Raw genomic sequence first — 23,908 nt, 5'->3', positions numbered from 1 at the left:
TCCTCTGATCCTCAAGGCAAGCTTTATTAGGGTACACAATATATCACCACATGCCATGTCGTGTGTGTGTGTGTGTGTGTGTGTGTGTGTGTGTGTGTGTGTGTGTGAGAGAGAGAGAGAGAGAGAGAGAGAGAGAGAGAGAGATTCCCCTGAATCCTTTTATCTTAGTTTCACAAGGTACCAGTTGTCAATTGTTTTTAATGCTACTGGAGTCCTATTTAAAAAGCCCTTTTCTATGTCAGTAAATTGAATCATACTCCCTAAGAATCCTTTTTCCCCCTAGTTATTGATAATTTCTCCTTCATTTTCTTGTTGTTTTAAATTCTTGACTCACCTTTTCTTGTTCCTAATCCCCTGACTACAACTCTCCTGCTCTCCACTCTCTCCTCACCCTGAAATTATTGGAAGGAGATTAGGGTAGAGATGGAGATATCTGTCTACAAAAGAAGACAGTTTGTGGGAAGACTGGAAGCCCCTGCCCACTCAACTATGTATAAGTGATAGAGAATTAATAAGAAAAGTGCACAATCTCCAAATGCAGAAGTTGGGCACTGTGTGAATGACTCATAAAAGGTGAAGACTCAGGGTCTTTGAGCTTCTAACCTTTCCCAGTTCTCCAATCCACCTCCAATCTTGGAAATTTTTTTTAACTGTGTCTCTAGAAGGAGAAATAGTCTTCCTCTGAGATGAGCCGTATGTGTTTGTTTATATTGTTGCATATATATGTATGTATGTATGTATGTATGTATTTATATATATGAATTTGAAAGAAAAGGAGGCTATGAATTTGAAAGGGGGCAAAAGGTGGGACATAGATGGGGTGGAGAGAGAAGAGGTAGAAGAGAAATGGTGCAAATATATTTATTTTTTTTAATTGCAAAATAAAACCATCTCCCTTTCCACTGTTATCTAGGGGTCCCTGGCCCAATTCTTTGTACTGGAACACAAGAGCCTAGAAATTCTAATAGGTGCCCTCAGGACCCTGATCCATAACTATAACAGAGTCACAATCATCCAAAAGCCACTCAAAAGCACATATTCATGAAATGTAATGTATAGAAGTGTGAAAAGTGAGGTATAAAAGTCTAGATCACATCCCAGCTCTTAGCCTTGCAACAAAATAACTGTTATTTATTGAATTGCATCTCCTTCCCCCCCCTCCTCTCTCTCTCTGTCCCATAGTATATTTGAGATTGAGAGTTTTGCTGCAATAAGCATCTGTCTGTCTTTCTATATTTTCTGAAAAGGTATGGGGAAGTGCTTACTCAAGAATATATGAACTTGCCATTTTGACAGAACTTCCAAAGTGACCGTTAAAGCCACTAGTGTACAAAACAAAGTACACAGAGTAAATAGAGTCACACCTATATTTCAGATAGTGTGAATGTTATCCTTATGGAGAAGGGCTGCACTTGCTGCATCTTTGAGTCTGTGGCTGAGGTTCAGGATCACACTTACCCAGTCGTCCACCTTCCTTGTTTCATATGCCACAGAGTTTTCAACCCCAGGCTGGCACTGACCCACTGGGGTCATCACAGAACCTCCAAACTCAGCCTCAGTCTTTTTCAAAGGGTCGTGGTCTATCTCTAGATCTCCTGTTACATTTTGCACCACACAATCACACCCCTTGTCTACAATAAATACACTTAGCTGGACTAGCTTAATGCTTTTCTCTAGAGTCCTTCTCTCTTGAGCTTGTTTTTTGGACTCTTCCTCAAGTGTTCCACTTTGCACAGTAGCAACCCTATAAAAATCCAACATTAAGAACACATAGAAAGTATGCAACCCATACTTTCCAACCTTACTTCATTCTACTGTGGAGGTGACCCTCAGCCCAAGTTTTCGAATCTAACCACTGCACCATATATTATTTACATTATTCAAATAAGTCTCCAGGAAGTGGCAAGACAAGGAATTTGTAAGGACATGGAGAATAAAGGCGCAGTAACCCTGAGAACAATTCTCTCTGTGACAACTGTGGGAGTATTTTGATAAGCGTTGGCAGCAGGGTAAAGCATGTGATGTAGGGGAGGAAACTTTGGCATCCAAACAAGCAAATAGTTTGGCGACAATTTCTTAAATTTCTGCCGTGTTTGCAAATGCCCGTAGCAATTTCTCAGACTACAGAGTTGCTACACGTGACAGGTTCGAGAATACTTTTCTCAATTTTCACCGAGTAATTCACCCTTCCAAATTAATAATTCCATGAACCCTTTGAATAATTGGAACTATTAAAGCTAAAGCCGTGCTGGGGCTTTCTATATTTAACTTGTGCGTTTTGGTGTTCTGCTGTAGAATCGGAAGCGAGTCGGGCATCCAAATGGAATCTTATATAATTGTTTTTTGTGTGACTGGGGGGGGGAATGTATGCTCACATGGGTGTGCCTGGGTGCTGGCGGGAGTGAATGGAGGAGTCTGGTGTCTTCCTCTATCTCCCTCAACCTCATGACAGGGTCTTTCGCTGAGCCTGAAGCTTGCCACTTAAGCTAGGTTTCCTGACCAGTGCGCTCCCAAGGACCTTCCTGTCTCTACTCCCAAAACACTAGAGTTACAGGCACACATGGCCATGCCCAGCTATTCACTCGAGTGCTGAAAATTAGAGCTCTAGTCCTCTTACTTTCAAAACATGTGCTCTTACCTCCAAAGCCATCTGCCCATCTCCAGTTCCATCTCTTTCCTACATATATGTAGTTAGTAAGCGGGTTGCCTGCCATGGCATGCATGTGGCTGTCAGAAGACAATTACAGGTCATTGCTTCTTTCCTTTCACCAAATAGGAAACCAAACTGTGGACCAAACTCAGACTTGGTGGCAAGTGTCCTTACCCACTGGGCCCTCTTACTGGCCCTTAATTCAGTCTTCATAAATCTTCAGGCTAAAATAGAACCCGTTCCTTCCTAAATGTATATGTGTACCTGCCTACATTTTAAAGGCAGGCAAGTTGAATGGATGTGTGGTGAGCATCCTAACTGTTGACACTCATCTCCGCAGCTCCTCCAGGAATGTGGTGCTCTTTGAGTTTATTTCCCAGGAAGAAGTGTCCATTCTAGCGAATTCAATTTGGACTTTCCCATGCCCTCACTCCAAAGGTCATGAAGCCAATGTAGGGTTTCTGCATGCTTGCCATGAAGTATCTCTAGTCCAATAATACATTCTGAAACTGGGGAAGTAGCCACTGGAGAGATTAGGAAACCTACTAGACCCACTTCAAAATGCACTCAAGCTAAAATTCAATTGATCTCCTGACACCATCAGCTCCTGTTCTAACCATGGGAGGCTAGGTGTCAGTGTGGAGCCAGTGACCAAAGTCCATTAGATCCTCAAAGGTCTGATGACTTATTCTTTTCCAAAGCTCAATTCCCCAGTTTAAAAAAAAAATAGTTTTTTAAAAAAAAAAAAGCTATTGGTCCTTGTGAGGAAACTAATGGGAAGACTAGACTTATAAAGTTTTAGTGTTAGGGTCTTTATCAAGTGTCCCTCTTCAAACCTGAAAATGGGTGGAAGTTGTGGATTAGCTGTTTTTCTCCTAACTGTAACAAAATACTGGCTTGGGAGAGGAAAGATTTATCTTGGCTCAGGGGTTCGGAGGTTTCAGTCCATCCTGAGAAGGCATGATGGCAAGAACAGTGGTCCATAGAGGAGGAGGTGTGAATTGGCTGCTCTTCACATCTTGGATCTGAAAGCAGAGAACACAGACAAGAATCAGCAGTGGGTGAAACCTTCAAGTCCTAACCTGGTGACCCATGGCTCATGTCCCTACTTGGGAACAAAGTGTTCAAATTAAATGAGCCTATAGAGGACATTTCACATTCAATCCATACCAGGCTGCGACCATTTTATGATTTACATTAGACCAAGAAAGAAGGAACAGAGATGATCTGTTTCATTTCCACAAACACTGTAATCCATCAGCAACACTGTAGGTTTGAACAAAGCAGCCCATTCTGATTGCTGCTTTGATCCTATTGTCCATCACATAACTGCACCCACCACCTGGCCCGTGGTGATTGAGAGCATCCCCTTTTTATCCTCACTACTTTGGGTTTTCTGAGTCAGTAATGGCAGTTTCCACTATTAAATCTTGCCTACAGAGAGAGGCCATGAGCTGTACAAAGTTTCCAGGGCTCCCATCACAAATATATTTCTCACCGTCATTGTGAAATGTGTCATCTTGACCTTCTTAGTATGGGAGAGTAGATCTAAACTGACAGGTTCATTCTAACAGTCCAGTCTTCCCAGGCCTTCGCATCCCTCCATCTGCACTAAACTGAGAGAGTTGATTGTCTACTACTCACTCATAGTGGAACTCCTGTGATTCTTGTTTCAGGCAGACAACCAAGCTGCTGGAGTCCTGTTTATTCATATGTTCATTCATTTGTTTTCTGTGTAAAAATGCTTTTTACTTATTTCTTAATGGACAGATGATAACTATACTTTTTCTAGGATATAGTGTGTTTTGGTAGATTTGTAATGGTCAATTTGGGATGTTTAGATTTTCCCTTACCTCAACCACATATCATTTCATTGTACGAGAACTCTGAAGATCCTCTCTCCTAGTTAAATGAGTTATGTAGTACAACATTGTTACCTGTGATCACCCTTCTGTGTAGTAACACACCAGAATACATTACTCCTCTCTAGCTGGGATTATGTACTGCTAACTAATCTCTTCTTCATCCCATTCCTACCCCACCTCCAGCATCCACTCTACTACTTTACTTGGCTCCTATGCACTCAACTTCCTTAGATTTAGTATGAGCAAATCAAGCAGTGTTTGCCCATCTGTGCCTGACTTCCTTATGATTACATGTTATTGTAAATGACAGGATTTCATCCTGAGTAGCCTTGCATTTTGTATATGCACATTTTGTCCATCTGCTGATGGACATTTAGGTAGAGTGTGTATCTTGGCTATCGTGAATAGTACCGCATTAAACCTGGAATGCAGATGTCTTTTTGGCACACCTGTTTCAAATCCTTTGGCTATAGATTCAGTAATAGGATTGTTGAATCATATGGTATAGCTCTACCTTTAACATTTTGCAGATCTCCATACTGCTTTCCTTTACCCACTTTATTGATTTATATTTCCATCACAATGTACTAGACCTCCTCCTCCTTTGCATCCTTGCCAGCATTTGCTATTTATTTCTCCTTTTGATTGGCACTAGAAATTCTAATTTGGATGAGGTAAATGTTGCATTGTAGATGATTTGCATCTTGATGAGGACTGGTGATATATATGGAGCAGTTTGACAGACTTGCTGCCTATTTTATGTGTTAAGAGTCCCTTTGAACAGCAAGAGCTGTAACAGTGGATACCTCTTCCTAGAAAGCTCATATCGATAGATTTGGTTGGGTCTAACTTTCTGTTCTTCTCCCCACTATCCCATGCCCTTAATGCCCATTCCTGCACATGCTCCCCACATTTCTACCTGTGTCAATTAGAAAACTCAAATATTTTTTGAAGTGCAATTCATATGGGCCGTACCTTGAACCTCACCTTCCAGGAATCTATTGGGAGTTCAGTACAATTAATTATAAGACTAGAAGCAAAAATAACGACTCATCCTGAAGAGAGTCAGCGGTATCAAGCAGGCAACTGCCTCAGAGGGAGGCGATTGCAATCCCCACAGGCAATGCAGGGCTAATCTTAGGTGGAGCTATTACAGGGCATTCAGAGGGCAGTAGATGTATAAATATTGAAAAACAAGGTTTGTGTAATTCTAGCTTTGTAACTTTGCACTTAGTTGTAACTTGATCATTTATTGCACTGCAATTCCCTACTTGACACAAATCGTCTTGGTGTTCATGATATATTTTATTCTCCTCTCTTTGCATTCTACAATATTCAGGTACTTGAAAATTCAAACATTTCTTCTTACATTAATAATAAATCCCTATCATGTTTGTCAATGAGATTTTGATAATCTACTTGGTGATATATACCTGGTGTCCCAAGTATTAGCAACTGATTATTTAATATTTAAACAGCCTTGTAGACTGACATATTTCTCCAAGTTTTATGAGATTTTATAGTAGTTTGAAGTGGTCTCTCTCAAAATTTTTCTCACTTTACCACTCCGCAAAGTTACCTTTTTTGTAGATGCAGGTGTATATATATATATATATATAATATATATATATTATATATATATATATATATATATATCAAGAGGACAACTTCAGGTATCATCCTCAAAAATGCTGCCACCTCCTTGGAGACAGGACCTTTCATTGGCCTAGACTACATCAAGTAGGCTAGACTGACTGGCCAGTGAATCCCAGGGGTCTGCCTGTGTCTACCCACCTCAGTGCAGGAATCACAGAAAAGGCCACCATACCTGAAATTTCTTATGTGGTTCTGGGAAAGGGCATTAGACATCACTTTAGAAAGCAAGATAAAACAAAGAACAGATGTGTCTGCTTTTTCTCCCCAGCTAACTTTTTCTTCAAGGCCTCCACAAAAGTTGGAGTTGTTTTGGCAGTGATCATTTACCTTGGATCAACTAAATAAGTAGAACCAGAGATATAGTAAAGAGAGTTTGCCTATTTTACTAATGAAAATAGAAAATAGTTTATTTTGAACCAAATATGAATATGAATAACTCTGGCCCAGGAACACAGATTTAAATTGCTGAGAGGTAATCCATCAACATATATAAATAATACACTAATGGGGTGTTGGGTAAGCAGGACATAGCAGACTTGGAAGTCTTTTCTATGGATTTTAGTTGTTATAGCATTTTTATTGCAGCTTTAAGGATAGAGATCTGTTGTGCTTAGAAGATATGAATTTACCTATAAACTCATAAAATAGGTAAGACAATGAAAGTTAACGTAAATACTAGGAAAGATCCTGTGATAGCTCTAGAATTATTAAATCCATCTCTCCACAATCACAGTGTTCCGGGCTAAGGTCATTCTGCAGGATCTTTAATATAGATGTGGTTTATTCAGAGAACTGGAGCTTGTTGAGCCAGCAAATTAATGTAAGGAAGAAAAGGACACAGTGTAGTCCAGTATAGTAAGCTTTCTTTTTGGTGAAAATGGGGTTAAATAATTAATGGCTTTTTTTTATATATTAAATAGTTTAGACCTACAGGAAAGAAGGAACAGGTAGGGTAACTACTGTCGTGCAGCCATCTGCAATACTAGTGTCTGGATGCTGAGTCCCCATAATTGCCACACTGAACCTGAGTTCAAATGTGATTGTATCAGGGACAGGACGGGTGGGAAGTGATTAAATAACTGGATAGCATCCTCAAGACTGGAACTAGTGCCTTTATAAAAGATGCCCTGGGCAGCTGCCTTTCCCCTCCCACCATGCAAAAATGTAATGAAATGGATTCATCTATACCTCAGAATGTGGAGCCTCGTCAGACATTGAAGCTGCCCTTACCTAGACTGTGAAGGCCCCTGCCTCTGCAATTGCAAGAAACACAGTTCTGTTGTTTATAAACTCTCTGGCATACAGCATTTTATTACAGCAGTCTCCACAAACTAAGGTGCTTGGGTTAATGATTTGTCGCATTTCGCTGCCACTTTATTCTTCTAAAGTATTTTATCATAAACTACAAGTAGTATAATATTTTATCTCCACCCTTCAGCGTATATCTTCTTTAAACATACTATTTTCTTATATAAAAAGTGGCACACACCTTTAATCCCAGCACTTGAGAGGCAGAGCCAGGTGGATCTTTGTGAGTTCGAGGCCAGCCTGGTCTACAGAGCGAGATCCAGGAAAGGCACAAAGCTACACAGAGAAACCCTGTCTTGAAAAACCAAAAAAAAAAGTGAATTTTACTTCTGAAATTTTTAAGATTAAAAGAAGGCATTTCTAGTATTAAAAAGCATTCATTATTATTCTCATCACTGTCTCTTCTACTAGCAAAGGAGAAGAGAAAAATACTTGGACTTGTGAGAATAGGTCCAAGCAACAGTCGAGACTTTCTATTTTGGTGTTTCCAGAAAGGACCTGACAGAAGGAAGCCAAGTTCTTTTTTGCCTTGAACTATTGATGACTGTGGTCAAGTTAGGCCAAAAGCTGAGGCTCCCCTCACTGGGAAGTGTTATACAAAGATTTGGCTAAACACTGGATGTTTTTGCTTAAGAATTTAGTCAAGTGGGCTGGGAAGATGGCCAGTCAATAAAAGCATGAGGACCTGAGTTTATTTTGTTTTCGTTTGTTTTTAGAGATAGGATTTCTCTATGTAACCCAGAGCATCCTGCAACTCACTCTGTGGACCTGACAGGCCTCAAACTCAACAATCCACCTGCCTCTGCCCCGCCAAGTGCTGCAATTAAATGCATGCACCACCACTGCCTGGCAAGGAGCTGAGTGTAACACTTAGCAAGAAAAAAATCAGGGAGGACGTTGGTTGTGCAAAGATGTAAGTGGTGATGAGGGACATTGAGAAGAGGGAGAGGCAAAGATGAAGGGAGGGGAGTCAAAACTAAGAATGTATAAAAAGGCCTTAAGGGAACCTACTCAGGAAATTAATTTAAAAACAAAATTTTACACACACACACACACACACACACACACACACACACACACACACAGCTGGAGCTGTCATGGCTACAGTCTCAGATAGGAAAGTAGACAAGCAAGCATCCCTGAGGTATACTACCCAGCTAATCTAGTCAAATCCCTGACCTCCAGGTTTAGTGAGAGACCCTGCATCAAAGGGCAGAGAGCTATTGAAGAAGAAACTAATCTACCTCTGGCCTCTACGGGCACAGAGACGCATGGGCATGTGCACATGAACACACAGAATCTCAGTCAATATATTAAAATTTTGAAGAAGTAAGAAGAGAATACAGAAAAGCATGAAAGAAAGATTTGAAAAGTAAAGTGGAGGAAGATGGCCTTATAAACCTAAGTCATATACCACAGTCAAAACATCCCTTCTTCTGTCTGCTTATATCCCCTTCCTCTTCAACCATTAAGAAGGTAAGGTTTCTTTAGTTTGTTTTATGTGTATAAGTGCTTTGCCTGCATGATTCCCCCAAGGTCAGAAGAGGACATCAGATCACTGGGAAATGGACTTAGGGATGGTTGTGAGCCACCATGTGGGTACAGGAAATCAAACCTGGGTCTTCTGCAAGAGCAACAAGTACTCTGAACCACTGAGACACCTCTCTAACTCACTGCCTGGTACTGTAAGCCTGGTCAAAAAATACAGCTGGCAAAGTCCTAGGTCCTAAGGAGGAGCTGACTGCTTTACGAGTTAATTGACAGCATGAAAATGACTTCTAAATATTTATGTTTATGCACACAGACAAATGCTTCTCTCTGCTTTAATCAGAAAAACCCCTATTTCCTTGCGTGATGGCGAACACAGAGATTGACAGCTTCTCAAGGTGCTGAGAATGAGTGACAGTTGAGTGTTTAGCCATGAACAAGTCATTTATATCACCCCTCTGAGGTTCAGGGAACTTGGAGAAAGAGAGGTCAGAAAGAATATTTAAGAGCCAAAAGATAGGGAGAAGGGCCTGAGATGCTATCTTCTGGGCATGGCACAGCCATTGCAGTTATAAAGTAATGGCAGCTGCTCCAGACTGTACCTGTCAATGCCAGGAACTCCTGGAGTCCTACTCCTGTCTGTTGAACTGTTGGCTACTGAAATATTACTGGGAGAGAAGAGTAATTGGCTTCAGCTCTGTACCCACTAGTTAAGCCCACCAAGCACCAATGGCTAGTTCCAAACACATAGCCACACAGACAGCCTTGACTAAATTCAGTGCATCACAAAACAAAACCAAAAGACATGATTGTGAGAAAGGAGTTTTTGTGCAGCTAACAAGAGTGGAATGGAGATAAGAGAGGGTGGGGTGGGAGTAATTAGGACTCATATACACATTTATGAAATGTACATGTCTAATAAAATACAGTTTTGTTATGAGAATTTAATTCTAAATTAGAAGACTCCAACATAACGCAGTTTAGTTTTATTCTTGAAAATGTCTTTAAAATTCCATCTCTCGGTCCTGTTTCCTACATAAAAAGAAACAATTTTGCAGACATTGTATGGGGTGTCAACCCACAGGGTGTCAAGAAACAATTAGCATTGATTCTGGACTGGCCTGTGAATCCTGAAAATCTTTTATTTTCAGTACTCTAGAATGAGTAGTATCTATTCTACAAAGGGGTGACAGGAACCACAACTTCTGCCCAGACTCTGACCCTGTATTATCCACCCCAAAGTCATCTTATGTACAGACAAGCATTTGAATTTCTGTCTCTGACCTTAGTGCCTTAAGAATCAGTAGGCAGAGCAGGGTGGTGGTGGCACACGCCTTTAATCCCAGCACTCGGGAGGCAGAGCCAGGTGGATCTCTGTGAGTTCGAGGCCAGCCTGGGCTACCAAGTGAGTCCCAGGAAAGGCGCAAAGCTACACAGAGAAACCCTATCTCGAAAAACCAAAAAAAAAAAAAAAAAAAAGAATCAGCAGGCAGGCTTTCTTCATGTTATCATTCCAGGGAAGAGAACACTGCAGAAGACTGTCCTAACTTCTGAGTGTCCACATCTGGAAAGTCCAAGGCAAGACTTAAAATCAAATAAGCAAATAAGGAAGCGTTACAGGAGAAAACATCCCCCTTTATGAAAATACATTTCAGTCTTTGATAATTTTGTACCATTTATTTTGAACATACTCCCCACCCTTCTCAACCTTCCCATCCTTTCCCATTTATCTTTGAGATTCGTTCTTCTTTTCTCTCTCTCTCTCTCTCTCTCTCTCTCTCTCTCTCTCTCTCTCTCTCTCTCTCTCTTTTCTTTCTCTATCAAGTCCAGTTTGTGTTGTCCATCTTGTCCTGGGATTACAGCCTGCTCTGGTGTGTGGTGAGTTTTCCAGAGGTCACATCCTGGGAATGAGTTACTTCTTTTTGAGTTGTTGGCCAATGGTGTCACAATGATCCCGTAACATTGCAGGTTATTGCCAATACTCCTGGTCACCATCCAGACCGTGCCAGTAAGACCTTATTGCTGAAGACACCACATTCCTGAATCACAGAACATGGAAACATCAAGCTGGTACTCACCTTCCATCTTCATCCCTACTGGCTAGCATCTCTCGTACTGGAAGGTGCTAGAAGGAAAAAATAAATTTCAGTCTCACCCAGCTTTGAACCCTGGAAGTTATAACAGTGAGTGACCCAACAAGATAGGCTCACTGGGGAATAGGGGTACAAATGCTGTGGAAGTAACGGACCACTTCCAGATTGGATGAGGGGCCCACGCTATGAGATGGAATCTATACCTGACACTAGTGTTAAAGAGGTCCAGACCCGGTAGCTAGATAGGTCATGGATCTTAGGGGAGAACCCATCCCTATTACTTTGCTAAATGGTATTAAAATAACCCTTAATGCCCCCCTTTAATTCTCCCAAGGGAAAAAAATCTTGGCTTATGGGGAGAAGAGAACATTGACATGCTGTTATCAATCCTGAAACTAGGTGTTAATCTGCTGCTGCTATTCTAGTCTGCAATTTTTTTCATCAGCCAAAAGGAGCATTCCAGAAAGACTAAAATCATCCACCTGTTAGAGTGGACAGATCCAAGAACACAGAAGAGTTCCAGCATCTTTGGGAAGGAGAAGACATCAGTTTGTTTCGTGTCTTTGGCACTCAGTTCCCACATATGTCCTGTTTATTCGTGCTCTCTGTTGCCCTCTGGAAGTTCACTCTTTTAAGGTGGAAATGTGAAGCTGAGATGCTGGTAGGCAATGCTATTTCACTTGTATGTGTACATGTTCATGGAGATAGAGACACAAACCACGAACCACCTATTTTGGGCTGCTATTTATCCACTTATTTAAGTTGAGATACAAATTAAACTCTATCCTCCAAAAGAGTGCCTTGAAGAGTAGTTACATGGGAAAAGAACTCTTTTCTTTTGAATTTATGTTTTTCTTTCTCGGTACAGTGGCAGATAGGCAAATAGGCAAGGCAATAGAGTCTGTTACTAAAAATTCAAGTATTAATGTGGCTAATTTAGCCACATGCATAAAAAAACTTTTAAAACTGTCCAGCTTTTCAACTTATTACTATGGTTTAAATGGAATTAAATATTCTTCCCAAAATTCAGGTTGGGAGCTGGTGGTGTGTGTCTCAGTTGGTAAAACACTTGCTGCACAGCATGAGGACCTGAGTTTGGGACCCTGGGGTTCACATGAGAAGCCTGGCATGCTGTGGAGTGTGCCTCCCACAGGGCAAGGGGAGGCAGAGATGAGATCCCCCAGGCTTACTGGCCAGCCAGTTATAATACAAATTATACCAGGAAATTGTCATGTACTGTCTGTGACTGCCGAGAACTGACTCTAAGGACAAGACCGGCTACCATGTCTTAGACCACAAGCATGTTTAATGCAAATGTCCTTTCAAACATTCTTTCATGGGACAGGCTGCCTCCGCAGCAGAGAGAAAGGAAAAGAGTCGAACATTCCAGGAGTTAACACATGGTGCCCTGGAAAACAGGAGAGGAGTGAATCATTTGAGGAAAAAAAGAAACAAAAAAACCGTTGTGTTCTTTAGAGCAGCTAGAGGAGAAATCTTTTCCAACAGAGATTACTGTTGTCTGTCAAAGGTATAAAGACTTAGTGGGAACAAGAAGGTAGAAGCTCCTGCATGGAGAGATAGCTCTGCCGGTCTGGAAATCACTGTTACGAGCTTCAACATTGGGCCTGGAGGGATGCTTCGGTGACTAAGAGCACCGGCTGATCTTCCAGAGGACCCACTTACATTTCCCAGCATCCTCATAATAAACAGTGCTCAGCTGTCTATAACTCCGGTTCCAGAGAATGCAACCATCTTCTGCCATCTGTGGGCACCGCGTGCCAAACATACAGATATGCAGACATACGTGTAGGCCAAACAGCAAACATATAAAATAAAATGAAAAAGGGTTTGTTTGTTTGTTTGTTTGTTTGTTTTTTCAAAAAGAACTTCGGCACAACCGTTCCAGAAGGGCCTCCCCAGTCATCTCCACTGGGTGCTGGAAACATCTGGTGTGATGATATTTTGCTGTCTACATGTTGTTTCTGTCTGCTACTTACTCTTTGTTTCTTTTAACTCTTGTTTACTATGTACTTAATAAACTCACACATTCCAAACTAAGAAGTACAGCTTAGTCCCCATACAGAGTCCCAGTCTAGCCGAATTTCAAAAATAAAGTGAAGAGCAAATGAAGAAGATACTGATGCTGACCCTTGGTCTATGCATACAGTTGTGTGCTCACATGCACACACACACACACACACACACACACACACACACACACACACGAACACACACGAACACACATACACGCACACCCTTAGGTTGAAATTTAATCTTTATTGTGAAGTATTAACAGGTAGGACCTTTAGGAAGTGATTAGGCCATGGAGGCTCTACCCCTAATAATAGGTCCATTTCCATTAGTTGATTAATGGATTATCTTCAGACTGGATGTATTATAAAAGCCACTTTGGGCTGGGGATGAAGCTTTGTGGTAGGTAACATGCCTAGCATGTGCAAAATCCTGGGTTTGATTCCCAATACTATAAACGGGGTGGGGGTGGGGAGAAGGGGGTGACTAACCTCACTCTTATTTGTGCCTCTCTATACATGTGACATCATGAGAGTCCTCACCAGCAAGAAGGTCCTCACAAGAGGTTTTTCGAGACAGGGTTTCTGACTGTTCTAGAACTCATTCCATAGACCAGGGTGGCCTCAAACTCAGAGAACTCCCTGTCTCTGCTTCCTGAGTGCTGGGATTAAAGGCTTGCACCACCACTGCCCAGCTAAGACTATTCTAAAACTGACTGATCTTGTAAAATGTGCTCTTCTAGCAAGGTCATAAGACTAACTGCTATTTCTGCTTTTGTCATCAAACTTGCTTACTCTACTCAGTGACTAGGACAACCTCAAGACATATATGTTAGAGGATATATGTAATCTTGTAGCTCCTGACTTTATAAGCCTTGGAACTGATATGGCCAGGTGCTGTATCTTGGTTGCTCTCTTGGTTGCAGCCCTGGTGCCATGAGTATCCAGCACCAGTATTTAATAAAGCCTCTTCTTATTAGATTTTATTTATGGTCATGGTGAATCTCAGAGTGACCCCAGAGCCATACACCAGCCTCCAAAACCATGATCAAAAACTCCTTTATAAGTTACCTGGAGTAGTCAGTTAAAGCAACAGAAATGGGACAGTTATGTATCCAGTACCCTGGAGAGATAGTAAAGCTTAACTTTTGGTTGACTTAAAAATGACACTGTTATGTTAAAAAAAAAAAAAAACATTACGTTCTTGTTACATCTGTGTAGTTATCCAGTAGCCAAATAGTCACTGAATGTTCATTAACTGACAAGCAAGTTATTAGACAAAAAGAATATAAAAATGGTCCAAAACTACATAGACTGCCTTCGTGGAACCAGCCTATTAGCTTTTGAAAAACCATGAGTTAAATGTAAAAACCCAGCTCTGATACAAGGGAGGCAGCGGAACAAAAACTTTGAATATGAGGGTTTGATTCCACAGTGAGGGAAGGGTTTCTTCTAAGAAAATAGCTATTGAGCAGAGGCAGGAGGCTGAGTGGGCACCAAACGGATTTAATGCTGTATGAGGGATTCCCTAGAGAAAAAAAAACTGATAGAGTAACTATGTGTTTTTTAAAAGGATATTTATTAGATCAGCTCACACAGTAGGGGCTGAGTAGTTCAACAATGGCTGTCTCTGCTCTGTTAGGCTGAGAAGCCAATAGCTGCATGGTTCACAAAGCTGGATGCCTTGGTCATCACGATCTTCCAGTGAAGGCCTTGAAGAGTCCTAGTCCATGTTGGAAGACTGGAGACGCTGAAGTCTGCCATCAACAAAGGATGATGGCAGCAGCAATGGAGTAGATACACTAACCAGCAAGAAGTGTAGTCAGGGAAGCATGCAGCCCCGCATTTCCCTCAGACATCTTTATATCTGGGCTGACCCAGGAAGATGCTACTTGCTAGAGGAGAGTCTTTAATCCTTCCTGGAAATGTCTCACAGACCCAGGCAAAAGGAATCTCTCTTAGTTGACTCCAGATCCAATCACCTGATAATCAAGATTAACAATCACAAACAGACAGAATCTCAAAGCAATTCCACTTCGAGGTTAAGCATAGGGATCCTCAGTTAGTCAAGTATGCGTCAAACCTCACTCTGTGTGATGTCAGTCCAGTCAGTCAGGTTACTTTAGCAGAATGGCAGAGATGGAGGCATAAGCAATGAGAACTCATCTCTCACAGGTTTGGGAACTGAGAAGCCCAAGGTTGTTTAGTAAGGGTTCCCTTCCTGGTTTGCTGAGTGCCATTTTACAAGGCCTGGTGTCTCCTCCTCTTAAGGAACTAATCCTGTCCATATTGGTCCTACGTTCACTGTGTAACTATGGTTCAAAGACTACAGCTTCTAACACCATCACTTTGGCAGTCAGAACCTCCACAGACAAACTTCAGGAAGATGCAAACATTCATCCCACAGCAAACAACCACAAGCCATGATGACTCTGGCATGTTGTTCAGCCTTTCTATTCTAGATAGCTCACCTACAAAACAAAGTCACGTTCCTTTATTTAATATGATTGGGTTTTTTTGTTTTTGTTTTTTTTTTAAAGATTTATTTATTTATTATGTATACAGTGTTCTGTCTGCACACACCCCTGCAGGCCAGAAGAGGGCACCAGATCTCACTGCAGATGGTTGTGAGCCACCATGTGGTTGCTGGGAATTGAACTCAGGACCTTTGGAAGAACAAGCAGTGCTCTTAACCTCTGAGCCATCTCTCCAGTCCCCTAATATGATTGTTATGAAGAGTAAGTTCAATAACATGGCAAGACTTGAGCATCATATCTCAGATAGCATACATTTAATTACTGCCAGAAAATAATCCATTTAAGTGAGAGTAAAGGACCAACTGAAGAGGAAGAACAGCATGGGCAAACGTTCTGTAGGAACTTGGTGAAAATAAAAAAGAAAGTTGGTGGGGGCGGGGGGATCTGGTTTGATTTCTGCTTTTATTCTAAAAGGTGCTGGGAGCTCCCGAGGATTTCAGGATGGGGTATTTTGTAGATTCCATCCTCCTCTTGACTTAATGCTACAGTCTCATGGGACTAGTTTCCTTCTCCAGTACATGTTGCATGTCTGTGTACACAGCCATTCTTGTTCATGATTTTCTTTCTGCCCATTCTCTACACAAAGAGGCCTCCTCAGCCTCTCTGAACAACCCCCTGCCTCCTCTCTGCTGAGACAGTTTCACAAGACGTCCCATGCTAGCCTGGAAGTCATGATCCTTCTACTTCAGCATTCTGGGAATACAATTACAGATGTGCACTGCTGTGCATTGCTCACTTTTCTCACCCTTTATCTTTTTATTTGTTTATTTATTGGGAGGAGGATGTCACATGAGCTATGATATACATGTAGAGATCAAAGGACAGTTCCTGATTGTAGTTATTAGAACCGAGAAATGCAATTAAATAGTTCCCACTCCCCTCTTGTGCTGTGGGATGTTCTGTGTGGTAAATGTGTTGCTCTGATTGGTCAATAAATAAAACACTGATTGGCCAGTGGCTAGGCAGGAAGTATAGGCGGCACCAGCAGAGAGGAGAAAAGAATCAGAAGGCAGAAGGAGTCACTGCCAGCTGCCGCCAGGACAAGCAGCATGTGAAGATGTCAGTAAGCCACAAGCCACGTGGCAAGGTATAGATTTATGTAAATGGATTAATTTAAGCTATAAGAACAGTTAGCAAGAAACCTGCCACAGCCATACAGTTTGTAAGCGATATAAGTCTCTGTGTCTACTTGGTTGGGTCTGAGCAGCTGTGGGACTGGCAGGTGACAAAGATTTGTCCTGACTGTGGGCAAGGCAGGAGAACTCTAGCTACACTCTTGAGACTAAATTTTGAACACTATGTTGTTATAAGAAACTGGGGAGGCTGGAGACATGGCTCAGTGGTTAAGAGCACTGACTGCTCTTCCAGAGGTCCTGAGTTCAATTCCCAGCAACCACGTGGTGGCTCACAACCACCTATAATGAGATCTGGTGTCCTCTCTGGCCTGCAAGGACACATGCAGACAGAACACTGTATACATAATAAATAAATCTCAAAAAAAGAGAGAGAGAGAGAGAGAGAAAGAAAGAGAGAAAGAAAGAAAGAAAGAAAGAAAGAAAGAAAGGAAGAAAGAAAGAAAGAAAGAAAGAAAGAAAGAAAGAAAGAAACTAGGGAAAAGTACCATGCTAGGAGAATAACATAAGCCTCAGATAGCATGGGGTCCTCTAAAGAAGCATATTTGCCTGGAAAGAAGGATAGGCACATGAAGTAGTTTCATGTTACGACAATAAAATATGAAGACAGATAAGCCATAAAGAGAAAAGGGTTTCTTCAGCTTACAGTTTTGGAGGTTGAGAGCTCATATAGTATAGAGCTGTTTTGGTGGCCCCTGATTGGCTGACTTACCTCATGTTTCAGATGGCAGGAGCGTGAGTGTATACCTGGAGTAAGCTAATGATTAGATACTGAATTGGGAGGAAGAGGGAGGGAGGAAAGTCAGGCTGGGGGCCCCCAAACCCTTTGAGGACACACCTTGTCTTAGTCGAAGTTCTCCTGCTAGAAAGAGACGCCATGATCAAAACAACTCTTAGAGAGGGAAACATTTAATTGGTGCTGGCTTACAGCTTCAGAGGTTTAGTCCGTTGTAGTCATATCGGGTAGCGTGACGGCACACACGCAAGCATGGTGCTGGAGAAAGAGCTCAGAGCTCTACCGGGATCTGCAGGCAGCAGGAAGAGAGAGAGAAAGACTGGGCCTAGCTTAAGCCTTTGAAACCTCAAAGCCCACCCCCAGGGACAGACTTCCAACAAGGCCACACCTACTCCACCAAGGCCACTCTCCTAATCCTCTTCTGTTAGTGCCACTCCATGATGACCAAGCACTCAAATAGATGAGCCTATGGGGGCCATTCTTATTCAAAGCACCACACACCTTTAATGACCTAAAGAGCTTTTACTTGACTCCACCTCTTAAACATCCACAGCACCTCCCAGGATCACTCCCCACACCCCCACCCTCTCCCACACCCCCACACCCCACTCCCCCCCATCCCCCCACTCCCACACCCCCCCCCACCCACACACACACCCCACCCCCCGGGCAGGACTGACGAACATTTACATGGGGACCTGTGAGGGAACACCAGACCATACAAAGGGCAGTACAAGCAGGAGTGTGTGCCTGTGGGCACCTCGGGTGGAATGTTGAAACCAGGCACACTTCACAAAATGGCCTCAGGAGATGATGTGAGATAGGGAAGCCAAGTGGCAGGGAAACTTATAAAAGACCTTGACTTATAAAATTTTTTCCATAGAAGGTTAAATTTTATCTGTGAGATAATTGAGAATTCATGTGGTACTGGAAAAGGGAGACTTGTTTTGTGCTCTCTTGTCTCTAAATTACAGCGTGGGCACACTTCCCAGCACCTTCTCCACACCCATGAGGAAAAATAACCCATGCAACAGAGAAACACCAAATTTGAGACACTGAGAAGTCACTCAGTTTAAACACAGCTCTTTTCTTCATTGCTGGTTTTAGGAAATGCGCCTCCACACCTCCTCGGCATTATTTGAATTCGGAATTAGAGTGGGTGGAAAGGACAAAAAAATGGTGAAGAGTCCCAAAATACCAAACCTCCATTTGTGTTTACCAAAAAAACAAAAAAAAAAAAAAAAAAAAAACCCTGTTGATAACGTTAAGTGAAAGTGACTCTGACAGGTAAGGTGCGTGTGGAGATAGAATGGAGGGGGCTTCAGTGGGCTGCAGGATGCTTCTTATTCGTTAACACTGAAGCTAGGTTCCCACTTCCTCCTTTCTCCTCTCCTTTCCTGCCCCTACCAACAGCTAATCGGTAGTGTGATCCTGTTCACCGGGCTTGTGAAACACCCACTGAGCTCTACTGGTTTTTCACTTCCTGTGCCCTGACCATTTACTTCATACCTTGTCCCTTCCACAGACCACAATAATGGTTTTAGACGTGCCTAACGCTCTGTTTCTCTCATCTCCAACCCACCCTTTACATTCTGTGATGACAGAAATGCTTTACCCTTATGCTATTCTATATTGCAGCTCCTTCCCCCAAACACACACACACCCCAAAGTGCCTATCGAGAACTAAACGTATGGCCAGCCTGGTCTACACAGTGGTTTCTGGGATAGCCAGGGCAATTACACAGGGAAAACTTGTCTCAAAACAAACAAACAAACAAACAAAGGACAACAACAAAGAAGTAGGATGAAAATGCAGATAAAGGGCACAAGAAAGATAAACCTTAACTGTAAGAAAGGAGTTAGAAGCAAGCGAGCCATCCCAGAATTCCAGGTGGCAAAGTTAACAGGGCCTGAGTTACACGGTAAGACACCACTTTAGTTAACGTGGATCTTTTCCTCCCCTACCACATTGCTTTCAAAGCACTCCTTTCTTGTATCTCCATGTCCAGAGCCGGTAGTATAGCGTTGAATGGCATTTGTAACCCAGTCTTTTGCTTTGCCACCACTAATGTCCTCTGCCCAACTACATTTATAGTCTAGTGCTACAGAGCCTTGCTTCTCCTAAGCCAAACCCAGTTCAGATCTCCCAGCTATCACCCCTGCTCTCTGCTCTAATGACAGTGTCCATCCTTTATTTCTTTCCTTTCAAATGCCCCATATTTCAAGGCCTAATGAAGAAAGCCCGAACCTTATCCCCATCAGGGAAACCATTCCCTTCTCCTTGACCTCAGGTGAGCCTTGTCCCATCTCTCAGCCCAGTTCTGCTCATCTGTAAAGTGGGAAGAACAACATTTCCTCTTTGGGGGAGGGCTAAGAACTGCAACTTTAGACTCTACCACCGAGAAAGCACGAAATAAAGCCAGCTGTTATTGCCCCCACCCCAACAGTTATGGCGTGATGTTAGAAACATGTGCAAATGGAACTGTCTCTCTCCTGGAGACTGCATTTCTTAACAGCAAAGCTTGGTCTTGTTCTGCACTCTCCCTGGAGATACACTGTAGCCACTGGACAGATGCCTCTAATACATGAGTCAGTGACTAAAGAGAAGAAGCTCTGAGCATGGCTTTTTTTTTTTTTTTTTTTTTTTTTTTTTTTTTTTTTTTTTTTTTTTTTTTTTTTTTTTTTTTTTAGACAAGGTTTCTTTGTGTAGCCTTGGCTGTCCTGGAACAAGCTCTGTAGACCAGGCTGACCTCATACTCACAGAGATCTGCCTGCCCCTGCCACCCAAGTGCTGGGATTAAAGCTTTGCACCACTACCATCCTCTAACAACTTTGTCTTGTAAAAAAGTATTAAAAATTTGTGCCAGATGTGGTGGTGCACGGGAGGGCAGCCTGGTCTATATATAAGTTCCAGGACAGCCAAGGGCTATGTAGAGAGTCTTGTCTTAAAAAACCAACAACTGTGATGGTTAACATTACATTTACAAGCAGGGCGACGGTGGCACCTTTAATCCCAGCACTCAGGAGGCAGAGGCAGGAGAATTTCTGTGAGTTCAAGGGCAGCCTGGTCGACAAATCAAGTTCCATGACATCCAAGGCTATTACATAGAGAAACCCCATCTCAAGAAAACCAACCAACCAACCAACCAATAAAACATTACTTTTACAGTTTAAAAAACTTACTGTGCTTGAGAGTCCAAAAAGCAAAGCATGCCTCTAACATGTAAGCCCTGACTTGTACAGGAGGTACCCTACCAGCCCACTTCCCTTTTCCTCCAGACATTGAGGACTATTCTTAAATTGACCCATCGTGTAAAGTGTACTGTTTTAGATAGTAGTAGGTCCTAAGACTAACTGCCATTTCTCCTTTTGTAATCAAACCTGCTCACTCTGTTAAAAAAGATGACTAAGACAGCTACAAGACATGTATGTTAAAATTAGACCCCGCCTATACATAGACAGAATACATATAATCTTGTGGGGTTTGCCTTCAGAAGCCTTTGGCTGTTATGACTAGGGGCTGCATCTTGAGAGTGCTCTCAGGTGTAGTCCTGGCCCCACGATGAATGCCAGTACCTAAAATAAAAAGCCTCTTCTTACTGAAGTTTATTTATGGCCATGGTGAATCTCTGGTAGACCCCAGACCCATAACACAACAACAAAAAGTTAGCACTTCCCAGAAAGCAGATTAAGCAGTCTAAGCAGCTTCTTGACTTCTGTACCCTTTAAATGCCAAAGCAATGGAAATTTCCCCAGGAATCCCATGCTGGGAGAAGGAAAAGGCAGCATCCAGAGGGGCCTCTTGTCTCTGGGAAAGAGATTTCATATAGTTGTAACAACTTGTCATACCACCCTAGAGGCTGAGACTGGAGCCCAGACAACGATGAGCTAGATGTGGACTGCTTAGCTGTGCATATCCTGGGCTCTGTATTTCATCTCACTTCAGGACCCCCAAAGACAGATTAGGAGTTCACTGGGTCTCTATTCTCTCTCTCTCTCTCTCTCTCTCTCTCTCTCTCTCTCTCTCTCTCTCTCACACACACACACACACACACACACACACACACACACACATTTCCACTACTAATTTGATTCTTTCAGTTGATTCTTTCAGGTTGCCTGGCTGAGGATGAGAGACTTAACCTGCCTTGGAGCACAGGCCATGATCCTTCAGTTAGATGACATCCCCATTGTTTGTGTGCTTGGACTACCAGCTCCAACATTTTTATCATTTTCTTCTTTTTTTTTAACTTTCCTTTTCTTGTCCCCAGGGGTCCTCTGTCCCCTCCCCTTCCCTATGGGGACAAAGCTTTCATCACTGTTGCCAAGGCAACAGTGGGGATGCCTCATTCTTCAGAGCCCTGCATCTCTAAGTATATTTTAGCCTTTGTCCACTGAGCTGGCTCAATTCTTTGTAAGGGGTCCACCGCTAAATCAACTATCTTCTACCCATAACTTTATCCAATATTTCACCTTATTTAAACCGATCCAAAAGAAAAAGAAAATGTCTTCGCCTGGCAACGGCCTTTACACAGACGGGTCAATTTTCTTGAATGCCCCAGACATTAGTTCTGGAGAGCAAATGTGAACATCGCCTTTGCAAGTGTGTGCTTCCGCAAGTGCGGGTCAATTTTAAAGCACGCACTACAGCATTCATAATGGATTTCCCTTTTAAAAGCACAGGAGACCAAAAATAAACCTGACAAAAGGGCAGCTGTAGAATTTTAACATGTGGAAAACTCCACAGGCGGCACTTACATAACGGGAAAGAAACAAGATAAATATTTCACACGCTCAGATGAACTTCCAGATGACAACAAAAAAAGCCAAGAACCTAGAACACACCTTAACTCTCTAGGGAGGTCCGGAGGGAGGTGGGGGGTGGGGGGGAGCGGAGAACGCTTGAACTGAGAAGATAAAGTCTGGGACCTGACTTGAAGCACAAGTGAAGGCTGTTTTTACCCTGCTTCCCAGAGTGTGAGGCAGAACTCACCAACCAGTACTTAGGAGCGCTTTTCCAACGATTTTTGTCCGCTAGGCAAGAAATTTTCCAAAAATCTCCCATCCTAGGCAAAACACTGAAAACGAAGTTTTCTAACACCAGAGAAGAAAAGGGCGAGACAGACCGAGCCACCCCCACCCCCACCAACGCACACAACGGTGCCCATCCCACCGGCTGCGCTCTCCCGCCCCCGGCTCCTCGCCCTGGGGACAGCTGGCAGCCCAGCGCGGGACCAGACACAAAGCGGATCAGCCTGGGGGCGGGGGCCCGACCTGCAGGACTCTCCCTCCAGCAGCCAGCCAGCCTCCTGCTGCCGTCCCTCGCTTAGGACCCTGCGGACACCGCGCCCCGCGTCCACGCCCTCTCCTCAAGCCCCCCCACCCTTAAAAAGAAGGAACGTCCCAGGGCCAGAAGACCTGCCAGTGGAGACACCCCGGACCAAAGAGACTGACATCGCGACAGGACCCGCCCCTCTGCCTCCACTTCTCCCCGGACCTCTGCTGTCCGCCACCCCACCAAGTGCTGGGGGCTCGGCCCGCCTGTCACGCTCCAGCGGGGGACCCTCGGCCACGCAGCCCGCTGGCGCCCGCGTAGATGGCGAGGAGCCCCCAAGGCCTCCTGATGCTGCTGCTGCTGCACTACTTAATGATCGCCCTGGACTGTAAGTCTCTGGGGTACCTCCACCCCGCCACCCTCCTACCCACTCTCGAGTCCCGTTATACCAGCCTTCCGGACGCTTGCCCGCAGGCGCGGCACTCAGGGCTGGGGATCTGCCAAGGGGCACCGGGTTTTGCTCTCTGGGAGCACGAAGGGTAATCCGGATACAGGCAGGCTCTGGGCGGGGAGACCGAAGTCCTGAGTGACTTGTAAATAGTGCTGGGTTTTGTCAGTTCAAGTTGAAGAAAACTAAGGGTCCCTACCAGACGATTCTCGTCTCCTTACAAAGTTGGGGGAAGTTTTCAAAGACACAAGGACGTGATCAGAATGCAAAACTCATAAAAAGTATTCAAGACGCAAAGAGCCCAAGAAAGATGGCATCCGGGGTTGGCGCAGGGCACTCTCAAGTACCAGCGGGCCAGTGGCAGAGTCCTAGCTGTGCAGGCAAGGTGTTTGTGAAACACTTTAGAGGCGGGGAGTAAGTGAAGTTCGAGGCTGCTGAGCCCCAGTAGCTGTAACCCTTTCAGCCTGCAAAATCTAGTTAGAGAAGTCTTGTCTGGCCACTCTAGCCAGCTGCCGTGTCCTCAGGGGACATCCAGCCAGCAGGGCGATTGTTAGGATTGTTAGAAAGGCGCAAGAGATGAATGAGCGAGCGAGCTGGCAGCTGGCATAACCGGCGTAGCCCGGGAGATGTCCCAAAGCCAGTTTCTCTGGATGCTTTTAAAGGGGATTTGCACGAATAGCGGTCTCATG

The 23,908-nt window shown here is 43.4% G+C and overlaps 1 protein-coding gene and 1 long non-coding RNA gene across 2 annotated transcripts in view; one reads left to right on the top strand and one right to left on the bottom strand.

Annotated features, from left to right (window-relative positions):
• Positions 1 to 10,642: 10,642 nt before the first annotated feature.
• On the bottom strand, positions 10,643 to 23,678 carry LOC119088783. Its single transcript, XR_005092510.1, has 3 exons — positions 23,221 to 23,678; positions 17,599 to 17,785; positions 10,643 to 15,072 (listed from the first exon to the last, which is right to left on the bottom strand). It is a non-coding gene; the product is annotated as an uncharacterized LOC119088783 (long non-coding RNA).
• Positions 22,361 to 23,908, top strand: part of Jam2 (junctional adhesion molecule 2) — a 53,097-nt gene continuing 51,549 nt past the window's right edge. The window contains exon 1 of the mRNA XM_028875980.2: positions 22,361 to 23,159. Within this exon, the coding sequence (XP_028731813.1) occupies positions 23,093 to 23,159 (67 nt within the window). The 5' untranslated portion in view covers positions 22,361 to 23,092. The remainder of the gene's footprint in view (positions 23,160 to 23,908) is intronic.

Source organism: Peromyscus leucopus, chromosome 12 (genome assembly GCF_004664715.2).
Source record: "Peromyscus leucopus breed LL Stock chromosome 12, UCI_PerLeu_2.1, whole genome shotgun sequence".
Classification (NCBI taxonomy): Eukaryota; Metazoa; Chordata; class Mammalia; order Rodentia; family Cricetidae; genus Peromyscus; species Peromyscus leucopus.
Note: the sequence above shows the minus strand (reverse complement) of the source record. Positions and strands in the feature narration are given on the sequence as shown.